General features: G+C 42.9%; 1 protein-coding gene across 1 annotated transcript in view; it reads right to left on the reverse strand.

Annotated features, from left to right (window-relative positions):
* Nucleotides 1-4,283, reverse strand: part of CD226 (CD226 molecule) — a 67,216-nt gene extending 62,933 nt beyond the window's left edge. The window contains exons 1-2 of the mRNA XM_004461515.5: nt 4,118-4,283; nt 3,495-3,833 (exon numbers count right to left, since the gene is read on the reverse strand). Coding sequence (XP_004461572.1) covers nt 3,495-3,833; nt 4,118-4,163 — 385 coding nt within the window. The 5' untranslated portion in view covers nt 4,164-4,283. The remainder of the gene's footprint in view (nt 1-3,494; nt 3,834-4,117) is intronic.
* Between the last annotated feature and the right edge of the window lie 11,346 nt (nt 4,284-15,629).

Below are 15,629 nucleotides of genomic sequence, written 5' to 3' on the forward strand. Positions count from 1 at the left end.
GAACTAAAAACCTTACCGGGCCCCCAGCATATCGAACGGTGAGCCCCTTTGCTGGTGGCGGCAGGGGAGAGCAGCCCACCTTCCCAGCCTCTCCCTCACTCTTGAGACACCTTCTCAGGTGACCTCCCGTGCCCGTGAAGGCCAATTCTCTGTCCCCTGGATGGTCTTTAAACCAACCCCTCTTCCATGCACCAGAATCCCCAAGATGCCCTTCCTTTTCCATTTCTCTCCTGTCCTTACCCCAGCATCTCCACCTTAAAAAAAAACTTCCTTCTAATTCTTCAAGGCCCAGGGCGACGTGTCCCTACCTTGAGCCTTCCTGATTCATTCTGTGGGAATCAGTTCTCCCTGGTCTCATTTCGGGCATGACAGACTGGACTCACCCCGGGGCTGACTTAGTAATGCTCTCGGCTAGTTAAATCCCCTGAATCAGTCTCTTCACTGTGACTTAGGAAAGCCTAACCTACCTCATGGTGCTCCATATGTGTTAAAGGAGATCACGTTCGATTGCCTCAGATAGAGAAGGCACCCAACACAATTTAGGTAGCAGAGTACTGAGGGGAGGGGGAATTCCATAACTGTAAGTACATTTGCACTTACTAACTGGTAAGACCAGGGACCCATGGATGTGGTTATTTCCTCCACAGCCCCACCTCCATGACAACCATGCTGAAAAAGGCAGCCTTCGACGTCTTGCCTCCCAAGTTGCCTCAGCATATTCTCCCATGAAGTAGTAAAGTAATGCAGCCATGCTTGCCACTACATTTTCTAAATCAGTTGCTAATTAAGAAATCCCTCTTCGGAAGCTAGCACCCATTTTTAAATAACTTTACATTAATACAACTTTCTATCCAATTTTCTCTTCAGCTCTAGGCTGAAGGCTGGAGGAGGGTGAGGACCGAAACGACCCGCCATGGCGGTGGCTCCTCCTTCCAGGGCCCTGAGGAGGCTGCCGCGTCCCCCAAAACTGTCACTTTCAGTCTTCTAAGTACAGCTTTAACCTGTGAGTTCAAGAATCACCCACTCCGTTACCTCAGTGTAAACTTGCTAATAAATTATTTCCTGTATGGGAGCACCTGAAATTAGACTTTCTAGGAACAAAAGGAGGAGGAAGCGCAAGGACCCGGGGCCCAGGGAGGGTAGTGTCCTCATCAAAAAGAACAGGATTTGGACAGGTGTAGGGTTTGAGAGCGTGGGCAGGTAACTGGACCTCATCACACTCCAGGGTCCTCATCTAGAAAATCAATACAAGATCAGCATCAAAGTGTGGAGTGAGAAAATCTATGTAAGATATGGACAAAGTTCCTCACGTGCAATATGCTATCAGTAAATAGTAGAAAGCAATACATTTAGAGAGCCTGTAGCTCAGTTCCTTCATCCCTTTGAAGCTATTACATTCTTTTATACAAATTAGGATTTCTGGATTCCAAATCCCATTTTTAATCAGCAAACTGATCTTCAACTCCCCCTTCGCATTCTACAAAAAGGCAATGTTTTAGATCATGATCTGCTTTTAAGAAAGCACATAAGGATATTTTAAAGTACATTTAAGATTGACTTTGAAAAAACAGCCAATTTTTAAATTCACTTTCATTCTCACAAAAACAAAGATGACTTCCAAATCTGGAAAGCTCATAGAATACTCTCACCGAAACTTTCTCTTTATCTGTTCTTTAAAATATACATGAGTAGAGACAACCACAAGGAAACATTTGTGAGGATGCCATTCTGAAGAATTCAAACTACACGGAGAAGTGGGGGCCTCTTTTTCTGATTGGTGACTGTCTAAAAACATCATCATTCTTTATGAAAAAAAAACATGAGGCAGAGGTCTACTTTTCCTCCTCAAAGAAAGTATCAGGAGCAATAAATCTGGACGATGAGAATAGGAAAATATTGCCAAAATTTTTCACACGTGATGCTAAAAATCCTACATTGCTGTTGCGACCACAAAGTTGTGTTCTACAATTTATCTCCATCCTCTACCCTAAACTTTCAGAAGAGGTCAAGTTACCTGTTTACAACTGGTTGCCTTTTTGACAGATACCGGAATACCTAATCTGGACCCAAACTGCAGTGGCTGGTTGCACGAGGCAGGGAAGGAAAACTTCTTGTCCTAGCTTTGGTGGGTCAGGCAATCTGTTGAATGACTCTCTACCTAAAGACCTTTGCTAATTCTCTCCTCCACTGGAAAAGCTGATCAAAAGTGGACTGTACATTAAAAACTTGCAAACAGCTCTTAACAGATAGATGACCACAAGCAACAACAAAGGAAGACTTGTGTGGCAAAATGGATTCTTTTGTAAATGAGTGTTTGATGAGAGATTTTGGTAACTGACACTCTGTAAGCAGCACCTGTATACACAAATTTACACTTGAGCCTAGCTACAACTTAAGAGGAAGTAAAAGCGAGCACATGGAATTGTTTTCTTTCCTCTTCATCATTTGATCGTCCCTATGTAGTACTGTAAATAGTTCTTTTAGAATATGAATCCTTTAAACAGAAAGCATCATATCAGATGCCATGCAATGTCTTCTGCCGGATGTCCATGGGATATAATTTGAGAGACAGCAGATGAGAAGTACACAGTTTCAAACTATTCCTTTCCCTAGCTGTCACTGATACCTGAAAATTTCATTAGTCATTCTGTATCAAAAGCATAAGAAATAGTAAGATAGTGACAATAATAAAACCTACTATTCTCTGACTACCATGGGCCATCACCCTTAAACCATTCAACAAAGAGAAAGATATTATTGATCCATTTTACTGTACAGGAACCTTAGATTCAGAAGGGCCAAGCACCTAATACAAGGTTATATAGAAAGTAATGTCTAAAAAACTCAAGTTTTTCCAATATAGCATTCTTGCTTCCTGTAGCTGTTACTAGGACTGCCACACTAAATGCCAAGCCAAATCGCTGCTAGATATAGCAGAGAACACTCCAAGAGATCATTAAGATTCTTTCTAGAAATTTCTGCAGAAAGGGGCCTCTGTAACTAAACTTGGATGAGATGGAAAATGGAGTCACTGTTGGAACACTGCCCAAGATTCAGTGAGAAATGTCGATTCCATGCTGTAGAAAGAACACTGATCATCCAGGGACTGAACTAACATGGAGTGCCTAGCAAAAGGGGATGGTATCCCATCACTGGGATAAACACTGGAAGCGATGGTCCTTTGCTTCTGAACCCAAATGTTGCCAATTTTTATATAATCTGAGCTCCAGGTACCCTTATGACAATACAAAACCTGTGCTTTCTCCCATTGCATTCACATTTTTGAGACACTGCTTCTGCTCAGAAATGACAGCATCTTAAGAAAAATGAATTGATTTGTGTTATTATTCTTTTAAAACAATATATTGTAAAATCTATGAATAGCTTTGGAAAATGCTACAAAAACATGATGAAACATTTTGTAGCTTCTATTGGGGTTTAGAGACTCAGATGTCATAGGTGGGGAAAAAATAGAGAGTAAAACTTTCCCTTACCTGACTGAACCACCTGTATCACCTTTTCCCAATATCCAGATGGGAAAGTATTAAGACAGCAGGAGTAGAAGCCAACATCCGCCTCAGAGGCATTATAAAAGGAAAGGGTCATATCATTGGAAGCCATAGTTAAATTTGGAAAGTAAACCCGATCAGCATAGGAAGTTCTTATGATCGTGCCATAAGTAGGGTTGAAAATGGCTATGGACTCTTTCTCCGTTGCATTGACCTTAAGCCATTCCATCTGGGTCACAGTGTCCGTCGATGAATACACACATTCTAGAGTCATGTTCTTGGCAAGTTTAACGGCTGTGTCCCAAAATATCTCTTCACAGAGAGCTGAAATACACAACATCATATGAACTCAATTAGACATAATGATTGAAACACAACCTAAATATCTTAATCTTTTAAGACCTAGCAAGATAGTAAATTGAGGTAACAGGAAAGGCTAACAGTTTCTACCTTGGTCTAAAAAAGGTTTCCCCCACCGATCACAGGCATTTGTAACATTTAAGTTTTCAGAACACGTGAGCAATTGTCTAAGCTGACTAAAGAGTACTGTAATTTCAGAACAAAAAGAGAGTAATTGTCTAAGATGAAGACATAAAGATTATTTTTACCTTTGTGTACATGAAGAATAGCAAAAAGGAAAGAAAGATACTCCATCTCTGGAAACCGTTTTGGAGGCTGGTCTGGAAAACGATAATTTTATGATGCTACATGCAGGCACACAGCACGGTGCACTGTTTCCTTCCTCTCAGATGATATCAAAAGTGTCTTCTTTTTCTGAAGTATGAACACAGGAAAAAGGTCTTAGCTTCAAAGCCAAGTCTGTTCTAGGCAGATTTGAGTTATTTCTCTCTCGGGGAAAAAGCTTATTGTCAAGCTTTCATTTTCTGCGAAGATTCATTCATTGGACCAACATTTACTGAGTGCGCGCTCTTTGCCAAGGTCTTGGCAGGGAGGACAGAGAATCAATTTAAAAAAGAAAATCTTGCTCTTGTGAAACTTATAGGAGGAGACAGAAACTAAAATCAAGAATTAAAAAAAATATGGTATGTTAGAGGTGGTAAGTGCCAGGATGAAAAATACAGCAGGAAAGCAAGGGTAGGGACTGGTGATTAGTGTCCCCTTTAGCAGGTGGGCCGAGGAAGTCCTCACTCACCAAGGTCAGAAGAAGAATTCAGACAACTTCAGCACTGGCTCTTGCTAGAATTTCCAGCCGGCCAACTTTCCCTGGGGAATTCAGACTAAGGCCTCCACCCGTTATTGCAACTGCCAGCCCCCTACGGTCCTGCGAGGCAACTCCTTCTCATCTCTCCCTCACTCTGTCGATTCGTATTTATGCATGATTGTAGATATGCTGTTGCTTCTGTTTCTCTGGAGAAGCCGACTAATATGCCTATGCTAATAGATGGCATTTTATTTTCCAAAAGCTTTCACGTCTAGGAAATGATTTTGCCTCATAATAATTTTATTTCCAACAAACGGCGTCCTGAGGTCTAAGTGTGACTACCCTTGAGAATGTGGGAAGAGACAAGGAAGAGGTTGGTGTGATTTACACAGTGTCATGAATGATGAACGTAGAGACGAGCACCCACGTCGCCATGCTGTCACCAGTACCTCCAGCACCGTGCATGATTCGTTCGGCATAGTAGGTGCTCGATAAATGTCTATGGTGTAAATAAACAAATTTCTGAAAGGAACATAGCCATTGAAAATCTTGTGGACGCAGGTGATGTGAGCAATTTTGCATTTTAGAAAGGTAACTGCAGGAACCGTGGAGGACAGTTGGGGTGGTGAGGCCATCAGTGAGTGACTTCTGAGTCAGAAAATTCATTTCACCCATCAAGCCTAAAGGCCTTAATGAACAGATTTCCTCTAACAGGCACCGAGAGAAAACAAAACTACGAAAGCTGAGCAAGAAAGGACACGGAACCATTAGGGCACTATTACCATAACCTGAGCCAGATATGCTAATGACCTGAACTAAGATGATTCCTCTGGGGATGAAGAGAAATGGAGTGACTTCCAGGACATGGTCTGCTGTTATACAGAAATAGAACATTACTACAGGAAGTGGGTGTGACTCAAGTGACTGGGCTTCTGCCAACCGCAAGAGAGATCCTGGGTTTGGTTCCCGGTGCCTCCTGGAGAAGGCGAGCTGGCATGGCAGGTAGGCACTGCAAGCCGACACACAGGTGATGCAACAAAAGAGACACAAAGAGGAAAGACAATGAGAGACACAACAGACCAGGGAGCTGAGGAGGCTCAGGTGATTGAGCACCTCACTTCCACTTGGGAGGTCCTGGGTTCAGTTCCTGGTTCCTCCTAAAGAAAGATGAGCAAACACAGAGAGCACACAGCAAATGGACACAGAGAACCGACAGCAACCGCAAAACAATGAGGGGTGGGAAAAATAAATAAAATAAATCTTAAAAAAATAATAATAATAATAAAGACCCTTAACCCCATGTTTCCTAGTTAGGGTCTGGTAAGAAAAACAGAGCCTGTACTCAATGGAGAGTACTTCATCAGAGGAATTACTAGAAATGGTGGGTAATATGCAAAACAAGGGGTGATGAAGTAACTGAGAGAGGAGAAATTGGAGGAGACCATTCTCCCCTTAGGGCTAAAAGGCCCAGGAGAAGCCAGGACTGCCCATGGCAGAAGCTGCCTGGCTGAAGCTGGGACCTTGGAAGAGATGAAGCCCTTCAGAGAAGCTAGAAAAGCTCACAGAACGGATCTGTCAGTAAAAAGGCAAATGACAGAAGAAGAAACTGACACCCACAGAAATTAATGTTAGTGAAGGGCATTTACGAAAAACCACAGCTAATGTCATACTTGAATGTGAAAGACTGAAAGCTTTCCCCCTAAGAGGAAGAACAAGAAAAGAATGCTGACTCTGGCCGCTTCCATTTAACATTGTACTGGAAGTCCTATCCTGAGAATTAGGGAAGGAAAAAAAATTAAAAGTATTCACATTGGAAAGGTAGAAGTAAAACTTCCTATTCACAGATGATATTACCTTATAGATAGAACATCTTAAAGGATCTATACACGTAAAAAAAAAATCACAGCAAAAAACTCTTAGAGCTAATAAATTAAGCCAACAAAGTTGCAGTTGTGTTGATAGAAAGCAACACAAATTTGGTTTATTTCTGTAAACTATCAATGAACAACCCAAAGGAGAAATTTAAAAAGTAATGCCATTTGCAATAGCATCTAAAAGAATACAATACTTAGGAAGGAATTTAACCAAGGAGGTGACAGACTTGTACACTGGAAAAAAGTTAAAGAAGACTTAAATAATTGGAAAGACATACCATGTACTTGAATGAAAGATTTAATATTGTTATGATAGTAATATAACCAAAGCAATCTGCAAATTGAATACAATCCCTATCAAAATTCGAATGGCCTTTTTTTTTTTTTTTGCATAAATGGAAAAGCCGATCTTCAAATTCATATGGAATTTGAGGGGACCTAAATAGTCAAAACAATATTAAATAATAAATTTGGATGACTCAAACTTCTCAATTTCAAAACTACTATAAAGCTACAGAATCAAAACAATAAGAATAGACATATAGACTTATGCAAGAGAAATGAGAGTCCAGAAGTAAACTCATGTCTTATGGTCAACTGATTTTTGACAAGGATACCATTTCCATTCAATGGGGAAAGAAGAGTCTCTTCAACAAATGGTGCTGAGACAAATGGATACCCACTTTCAAAAGAACAAAGTCAGACTCCTCCCTCATACCATATACAAAAATCAGCTCAACTAAAACTATAAAATTCTAGGAAGAAAATATAAGCATAAATCTTCAAGTCCTTGGCTTTGGCAATGGATTCCTAGATATAATACTAAAATCAATAAAAGAAAAAATATATTGGACTTCATCAAAATTAACAACTTACATGCTGTGGCAGTTTGTGGATTATATTTGTAAATTGGTTTGTTCTTCTGGGCATATTAGATTGTATTGGATTCAGAGGTTTCACTTTTACTTGATTAATGATTAAGGATTTGATTGGGCCACGTCAGTAGGACGTTGAGTTCCCACCTCCTTAGTGGGAAGAGACCCAGAGAGAAACTGCACCACAGAAAAGGGAGGTGAGAGTTTTGATCCTGGAGCCTGGGAAGTAAACATATAGAGAAGTAGATATGTGAGGAAGGAGAGAAGGCTCCATTAGACAAGCCAGAGGCCCGAGGAAGAGAGGTGAACCATTTGCCTGATAGTCTACATCTGGCCTTGCGAAGAGAGCAGAGCAGCTGAGCCGGGAGAGGAGCAAGCCCCAGGGAGTGTGAGCCCTGGCAGACGTTGGCAGCCATCTCGCTCCAACATGTGGCAACAGACTTTGGTGAGGGAAGTAACTTATGCTTTATGGCCTGGTAACTGTAAGCTTCTACTCCAAATAAATACCCGTTATAAAAGTCAACAGATTTCTAGTATTTCACATCAGCACCCCTTTGGCTAACTAATACACATGCATCAAAGGACATTATCAAGAAAGTGAAGACAGACTACAGAATGGGAGAAATATTTGGGAAAAATATATCTGATAAGGTTGCCACATGATGAGGGAGGCAGAGATTGAATTATGCCACCAGCCAAGGAAGCTTAGATTGTCACCATAGCCATCAGCCAGGAGAGGGACATGGAATAGATTATCCCCTACAGATTTCAGAGGGAGCACAGCCTGCCTGACCCCTGGATTTCAGACTTCCCACCTCTACACCTGGGAGAGAATAACTTTCTGTTGTTGGAAGTCATCCAACCTGTGGCATTTTGTTTCAGCGGCTCTAGGAGGTGGCAGTTTTTGGAATATCCAGAAACTATAAAGAACTTTTTTATCTTAACAACAAAAAGGCACACAACACTTTCCAAAAAAAATTGGATAGACTCTTCTCCAAGGAAGATCTGCAAAAGGCCGATAAGGCCATGAAGAAAAGTTCAACATCACTCATCATTAGAGAAATGCAAGTCAAAACAACAACACGTCATCCCTACTAGAATGGCTCTAACCAGAAATAAGGAAAATAAGTATCAGGGAGAATGTGGGAAAAAATCGGAGCCCTCATACTTTGCTGGTAGGAATGTAAAATGGTGCAGCCTCTGTGGAACAGTTTGACAGTTCCTCAAAATGTGAAAAGATGCATTGCCATGGACCAGGGAATTCCATCCTAGGTTTTTACCCACAAGAACTGAAAACAGGGGCTCAAACAAATATTTGTACCGTGAGTGTTTAGACCGCATTATTCACACTATGAAAAAGGGGGAAAGAAGCCAAATGTCCATCGATAGAGAGACATGAGGGGTCAACAGAATGTGGTGTGTGTGTGTATATATATATATATATACACACAAACATATATATACACACACACACAATGGAAGAGTATTCACCCATAAAAAGGGATGAAGTGCTGGTGCTTGCTTCACTGTGGATGAACCTTAAAAACATGATGCTAAGTGAAAGAAGCCAGGCCCATATTGTATAATTCCACTTGCATGAAAGGGGCAGAATAGGCAACCCACAGAAACAGAACACAGACGGGTGGCGGCCAGGGACAGGAGAGGAGGTAATGGTGTGTGACCGCCAGTGAGTACGAAGCTTCTTTTTGGGTGATGAAAATGGTCTGGAAGGAGGTAGAGGTGATGGCGGCACAGCAGTGTGAATGTACTTCATGCCACTGGCTGGTACAGTTTAAAACAGTTGATTTTATGTGAAGTGAATTTCACCTCAAAATAAAAAAGCACTACTGATGAATAACAAGGGTCTAAATTCACCCCACCTTTTCTTTTTTTTTAGGTTCCGGGTCCAGGGACCTCGTACGTGGGCAGCCGACTCGCAGCCTCTGAGCCACATCGACTCCCCTGAGCTGTCTTTTTTCATTTGTTTGCTTGTTATTTGTTTTTGTTTTTAGGAGGCACAGGGAACTGAACCCAGGACCTCCCACATGGGAAGCAGGCACTCAACTGCTCAAGCCACATCCGCTGCCCTCACCCTGTCTTTTGAAATGCAGCGCCCACCACACTTTGCAGTTGCCCATGTATTTATTGACCTCCTCTCATCCCCAAGGGCCCCGGCTGTAGATGCAGACTGATCCTTCCAGCACATCTGTCCTAAGAGGTTCACTGCTAGTCACCAACATTCTGCTAACAACCAGAAATAAACACACAGAATTACAGGACTGCTTGTCTGAGAAATGACTAGTGATATTTTAAAAATCATTAAGCTCCTACTCAATACATGCCAAAATGTAAATTATGTGTGTGTGTCTTCAGGGTTTGGTGAAACATGGCCGAGGTGACAATAGAGAGGTCAGAGGGACAAAGGGACAAAGGAGACCTCTGCTGCAACCTACTGGTCACAGGTCCGAAAAGAAATTAGACCTTAACATTCTCCAATCCCAGCAAATCCTTCAGCCTCGCCCTTCCTCCCCTGGGAATATTAGACCTGGGGGATTACTAGAAGTGGGTGCTAATTGCTAGCACCTTCTAGGAGCCCCTTCCTAAGAGCCCCAGGCATTCTCCAAAGCAGACAGACTTAAGGCACAAAGAGAGCAAAAGCACATTTGCTTTCTGTCGAGGGACGGAGCAGCCACAGATTCAAACGAAAGAGCCAAAGGCCATGTGGCCAAAGACGAATCTTAGCTGTTAGGACTTTGGTTGAAGATGAGCCTATTTATCAGCATATGACCAAAGACAAATAGATACTGCGCTTGAGCTATTTTTGTGGTGTAGGCAACCATTTTTTGCATGATTTATGAAGGGGTTTTGGCTTGAGGCTTTTTTCCTAATAGAGCTGTCCATAGAAAAAGAGCTTCATCCTCAAGGAAGCCATTAATCAAAATATTACTGCCTTTCTCTGTCTGAAACGCATCTCAGCTAAGCAGGGAATAAGGCTTCATGTGGCGAGCTGGCCTCTGCCTGGGCTGGGTGCACCTTTCAGCACATGGGCTCCTTGGCTGGGCTGTCCACTCAGCCAGAAGCTTCTCCATCCTCGGCCCCACCGCTTTGGCTGTCTTCCTGCTTTCCAACCTGCTGCTGCCCTTTCTGCATGTTGGGAAGATTCTAGTCTCTTCTCAATTATCCCCGCCCAGCTTTCCCTGGCTCGCCCTAAAGGGCCTCATAGGTATGACGGGAAGTGCATTCTTATTCTGATAGCTTAGACAGCTGTTGATACGCTGGCAACCAGCAGACTGCAAAACAGAGAGCCTGGGCAAAATATGGAGAGCAACGGCCAGGACTTGTTTGGCGCTTCGTGTGAGGTGCTGGGTGTGCCTCCCTTTTGTCCAATGCCAAGAGTCTGACGTGTGCCAAATGATGGGACGTTCTAGCCCTGACCAGGAGCGTGGAGTTCAGCAAAACTGCCAGGAGCACGAGCGCCTGCGTTTCTGTGCCCAGCCGCAGAGGATCTCCTTGCAGACATCTTTCCCAGGAGCGGGGCGCGGTTCCCTCCCCACCAGGTACCCCTAGAACTTGGCCAAGTCATGGACCTGCTGCCAGGTACTACTTCTGAGTGAACTCCTCACTCCCTCTTACCCCATCCCCCAAAACCCAAATGCATTCAAAGCAGACACTTTGGTTTGAGTCCAGCAGGAATCTTCTATTGGGGGGGGGGGGTGGCAGGGAGAGGTCAGCAAACTACAACTCATGACTCATGGGCCAAATCCAGCCAATGTCTGACTTTGTAAATAAAGGCTATTTGGAACACTGCCGTGTTCACCTGCTTGCTACTGTCTACGGCTGTTTCCACATTTCAACGTCGAGATTGAGCAGTTGTACAGCCCACAAAGCCTAAAACGTTTACTATCTGACCCTTGACTGAGAAAGTTTGCCATCCCTTGGGTGCGATAATAAATCTGTAGATGGCAAGCCTTGATTATTAAGTTCATCCTCGCTCTATTAAGCCTGAAAGCCCAGACACTGGTCAAGTCAGCTCCATTTTCTCATTCTCAAGACTGTATTACCAGACCGATTATAAATAAAATTCAAGAAACAGACTGAGAGAAAAGTACTTAAACTGGACCTTTTTCACTGAAGGACGCCCATCGTTCAACTCGCAGGTTCACCCAGCACCAGCCCCTCAGAGGATCGGCTTCTCCGCAGCTCTTGTCCTTCCACAGTTTTCTTGGCAGGTCACCGTTCTGCCCACTATTAACTTAAATGTGTGACCTCGGCCACATCCGGTCTTCTTTCTAAATAACTCATGGACCTTTAGAGGGGAGAGCTGTGCTCGCCCTAACGCTTCTTTCCCATCTGCTTGTTGGTGAGGGGCTTCCTGTTTATCTCGGCCTCTGGCCTCACACCTTGCTGTCACCAGCTTCGCCCAGGGCACTGGGAGTGGCCTGCCGGTCAGCAGGGAGCTCCTGCCCTGGCTTCCATCCACCAGCTCGCAGACACCCTTCTCTTCTTCTCTCCAGCAGAGCTCCTTTGGGTAAGCAGTGGTTCTGGAAGGATTAAAACCCATGGAGAAGTGCACACCTTCCTGCAAGCATCTCTAGCCTTTCCACTCTTCAGACTCACTCCAAACCCAGGTGTCGTTCTCTCCTGCTCGACCCACCCACCACCCCAAGATCTAATTCTCCTCCTCTGATGCCACGCTAAATTTGAAAGTACACACAGAAAACTTGAAGTTAGTTTCTTGGCCTTTCTTCCCCATTTTATTTCCTGCCAATCAAAGCACTTCATATTCAGAAGACTCTTAAGATTGGGAAGCTTCTTATCTTTCTCATCTCTCACCTACTCAAAGCTCATTAAGGTCCTGTTCTAGATATTCGTTTCTGTTACTTCCCATGTAGGACAGAAAAAGTACCCAAATTGGTGTTTGCTAAGAGCCCTCCCCATATGTTTATCTGCTTCAATGGCTGAGAAACAAAATGGTTTCTAAGCTGTGCCAGAGAACAGCAAATTTCATTTTCTTTATTTTTTTGATTGATTGCATGATGGAGGTTCATAGTTGGTTAAACTGCCAGGAAGGATCTGGCTGAAGCTAAAGTCCATGCAATTCACAGAAACACTAGAAGGAAGGACAGATTGGGTGAGACAGGACCAACCAGGGACCACCCTGCTGCACATTTAATCATGCCATCATAGATATAGAGGCAAGCTCTTCTGCTCAACTACAGCATGCCTGAAAATTAAATGCCAACTTGTGCTACACGAGTGTTTATTGAGTACTTACGTGCCAGGGGTAGTGTGCTGGCATCCTCTTCCTAGTCTCAGGTGGCCTCATCTGTCCTCATGCAGGTCTCCCATCTTCTCCTTGACTTACACAGTCCACTTGCACCCTTTCCTCCAGGATGGTGTTTTACAGCCCCCTGCTCACTCCCACTGGACACTCCAGACACACCCAGGGTTCTGGAGTCCAGGAGCCTGCTGCCCACTCTTCACTCTCAGCGCCCACGGCTGTCCCTTGGCCTTGACTTCTCTCATCCCAGCCACCGGGTCTCAGCTCAGACAGAGCTTACAGGCTACTTCCCCTGAACGTCAGAACCTACTGTGACAAAAGATGCTACAACCACTACGGGATGAAGGGTTGCAAGTTCGTGCTGTCTATTCCCTGACTCACAGAATCCAGAATTATATAGGTTAGGTACTTTATCCAAATTACTCTATCTTTTACGAGCACACCTAATTCACACATAAGCACATACACCATCATCATCCTCATCATCACTTATATCCCATAATAAAATCACTGTTATCAGAAGGGAGGCAGAAGGGATGTTTTAATGTTTCATCCCATCTTGTTTCTTTAGCATCGTCTTGGAGGCTACTGAAATTTCCTAACATGAAGAACCTAAAGAGTAGCTGTGCATCTGCTCCCAGGGGTTGCAAGCATCCCAAATCTTGGTCCCAGCGATGCATTATTACTCTCCCCAACACAAAGTTACATAATGTTACTCAGCAAATAGGGGAAACGTTGAAATATCTCATGGTCTATAACGAATCACAGAATAAACCATAAAAACATCCTGAGAGGTGAGAAAACGCCCTGTGCCTCCAGAGAGTAATCACTCTTAATGTTTCAACAAAAGAACAAAATGGGGGGAAAGAGGTATTGAATAGATGGAACCAATGTAACTGTGTGGGCAATAGAAGTGTTCCACAACAGTACGCAAGGATGGATATAAGACATGTAAAATTACACCAAAAATATATAGGGGCTGATAGGCTAAAATGTAAATCATAACGTAAAACATAAGATAACTAAAAATTTAGAAAATTGTATAGTCTAAAATATAAACCACAATGTAAACACAAATGTTACCTTGTTTGAAAGCTATTGTCTCAATATCTGTACATCAGTTCAGTAAATATAGTATGAATATGTAAAAAGAAAAAAAAAGAACAAAATGAGGTGAAGACAAAGAGAGTACCGAGGCAGAATAAAGATATCTACTGCCCTAAAAGATGACACTTATTAAAAGCCTTTTCAAGAGTTTAAAAGTAAACATGCTCTTTGTCATTATCATTTGTTAACAGAAATCAGAAATAGCTGAAATCATGCATCTCTGGATGGACAACATCATAGTAGCTTTTATCTCTCTAAGATGCCCAGGGCTCCAAGTCATGTTCTAACAAATGGTAAGTGAAGAGAAAGAATCAAGTATTTATCCTGCTTTTCCTGTACAAATTGCATTTCAGGGTGACCAAATGTTTGATGAACATGAGCTCCTCTTTATAGAAGAATTCGGCTAGGAAGAGGAAAAAACAATAATAGACATTTTTTAATCACCCTTTTGCAACCCCTATTAAAATAATGGATTGAAACAACAATCTTTAATGGATGCTAAAACCCATAGGTGAGAAGTTAATGGGGAACTGGCCAATGGAAGGCGCTGCTGATTGACAAGCCTGAGCCCTCTGAGCAACCTTCTCACTGAGTGGCACGACTGGACTTGAGGCGCCGCCTCCTGGGATGCAGTGGAGAGGAACTAGCACCACCAGGGCGGCACTTGCCAAAGTCGCTGAACTGAGTCCAGGCAGGCGCTAGCTACAGCCAGTAGTTTAAAGGAAACACAGGGAATCGAAGAACGGGGTGAAGACACCGCGAGGAAGCAACTGACTAAACACAAGAGACGGCTACCGAAAAAAAGTCTCAGGTCCTTCTACAAACATATGGCATGTATAATTAATATGTGAAACCATCACTAAGTCAAGTGAATGCCAAAAGTTTTAAATACCCGTTCCTGATCAAACTCATGGCAATTTTGGAATTGTCTTCACATGATAAATAAAGTAGATTAGAAATGAGGAGCAAACAGCCTACCTGTTGGTGAGAAGCTAGAGGAATCTCTAGTCTAAATCTCTAGTCTAACATAAATTCCTAAATAAAACAAGGATGACCACTCTCACTGCCAATACTCAGCATTGCGCTGAAGATTTAACTCATGGAATAGATCAAGGCAAAGAAATCAGAATTGTGCCTATGGAAGAATAACTTAAAATGTATTATTATTTGTTGATGATTAATAGACAAAGAGAATCAAATTTTAAGAGAATTAAGCAAGGCGTTCAGCAAAATAATTTTTTTTTAAAGATTTATTTATTTATTTCTCTCCATTTCCCCACCCCCAACCCGGTTGTCTGTTCTCTGTGTCTATTTGCTGTGTCATCTTCTTTGTCTGCATCTTCTCTTGTCAGCAGCACGGGAATCTGTGTTTCTTTTTGTTGCGTCACCTTGTTGTGTCAGCTCTCCATGTGTGCAGCATCATTCTTGGGCAGGCTGCACTTACTTTCACACGGGGCAGCTCTCCTTACGGGGAGCACTCCTTGCGCGTGGGGCTCCCCTACGCGGGGACACCCCTGCGTGGCAGGGCACTCCTTGGGTGCACAGCACTGCGCATGGGCCAGCTGCACACGGGTCAAGGAGGCCCGGGGTTTGAACCGCGGACCTCCCATGTGGTAGGCGGATGCTCTAACCACTGGGCCAAGTCTGCTTCCCAAGCAAAATAATCTTTAAAAACTAAATGGCTTTATTTTCTGCATGAGTTTTCTGTAAACCTCCTTCTTAAATTATTTTAAAAAGGAAAAATAACCTAAGAGCTTTACTTTACATTATAACCAATAAAGCTGAGAAACAAACACACCTATATGAATATATATATGTGTT

Source organism: Dasypus novemcinctus, chromosome 16 (genome assembly GCF_030445035.2).
Source record: "Dasypus novemcinctus isolate mDasNov1 chromosome 16, mDasNov1.1.hap2, whole genome shotgun sequence".
Lineage (NCBI taxonomy): Eukaryota > Metazoa > Chordata > Mammalia > Cingulata > Dasypodidae > Dasypus > Dasypus novemcinctus.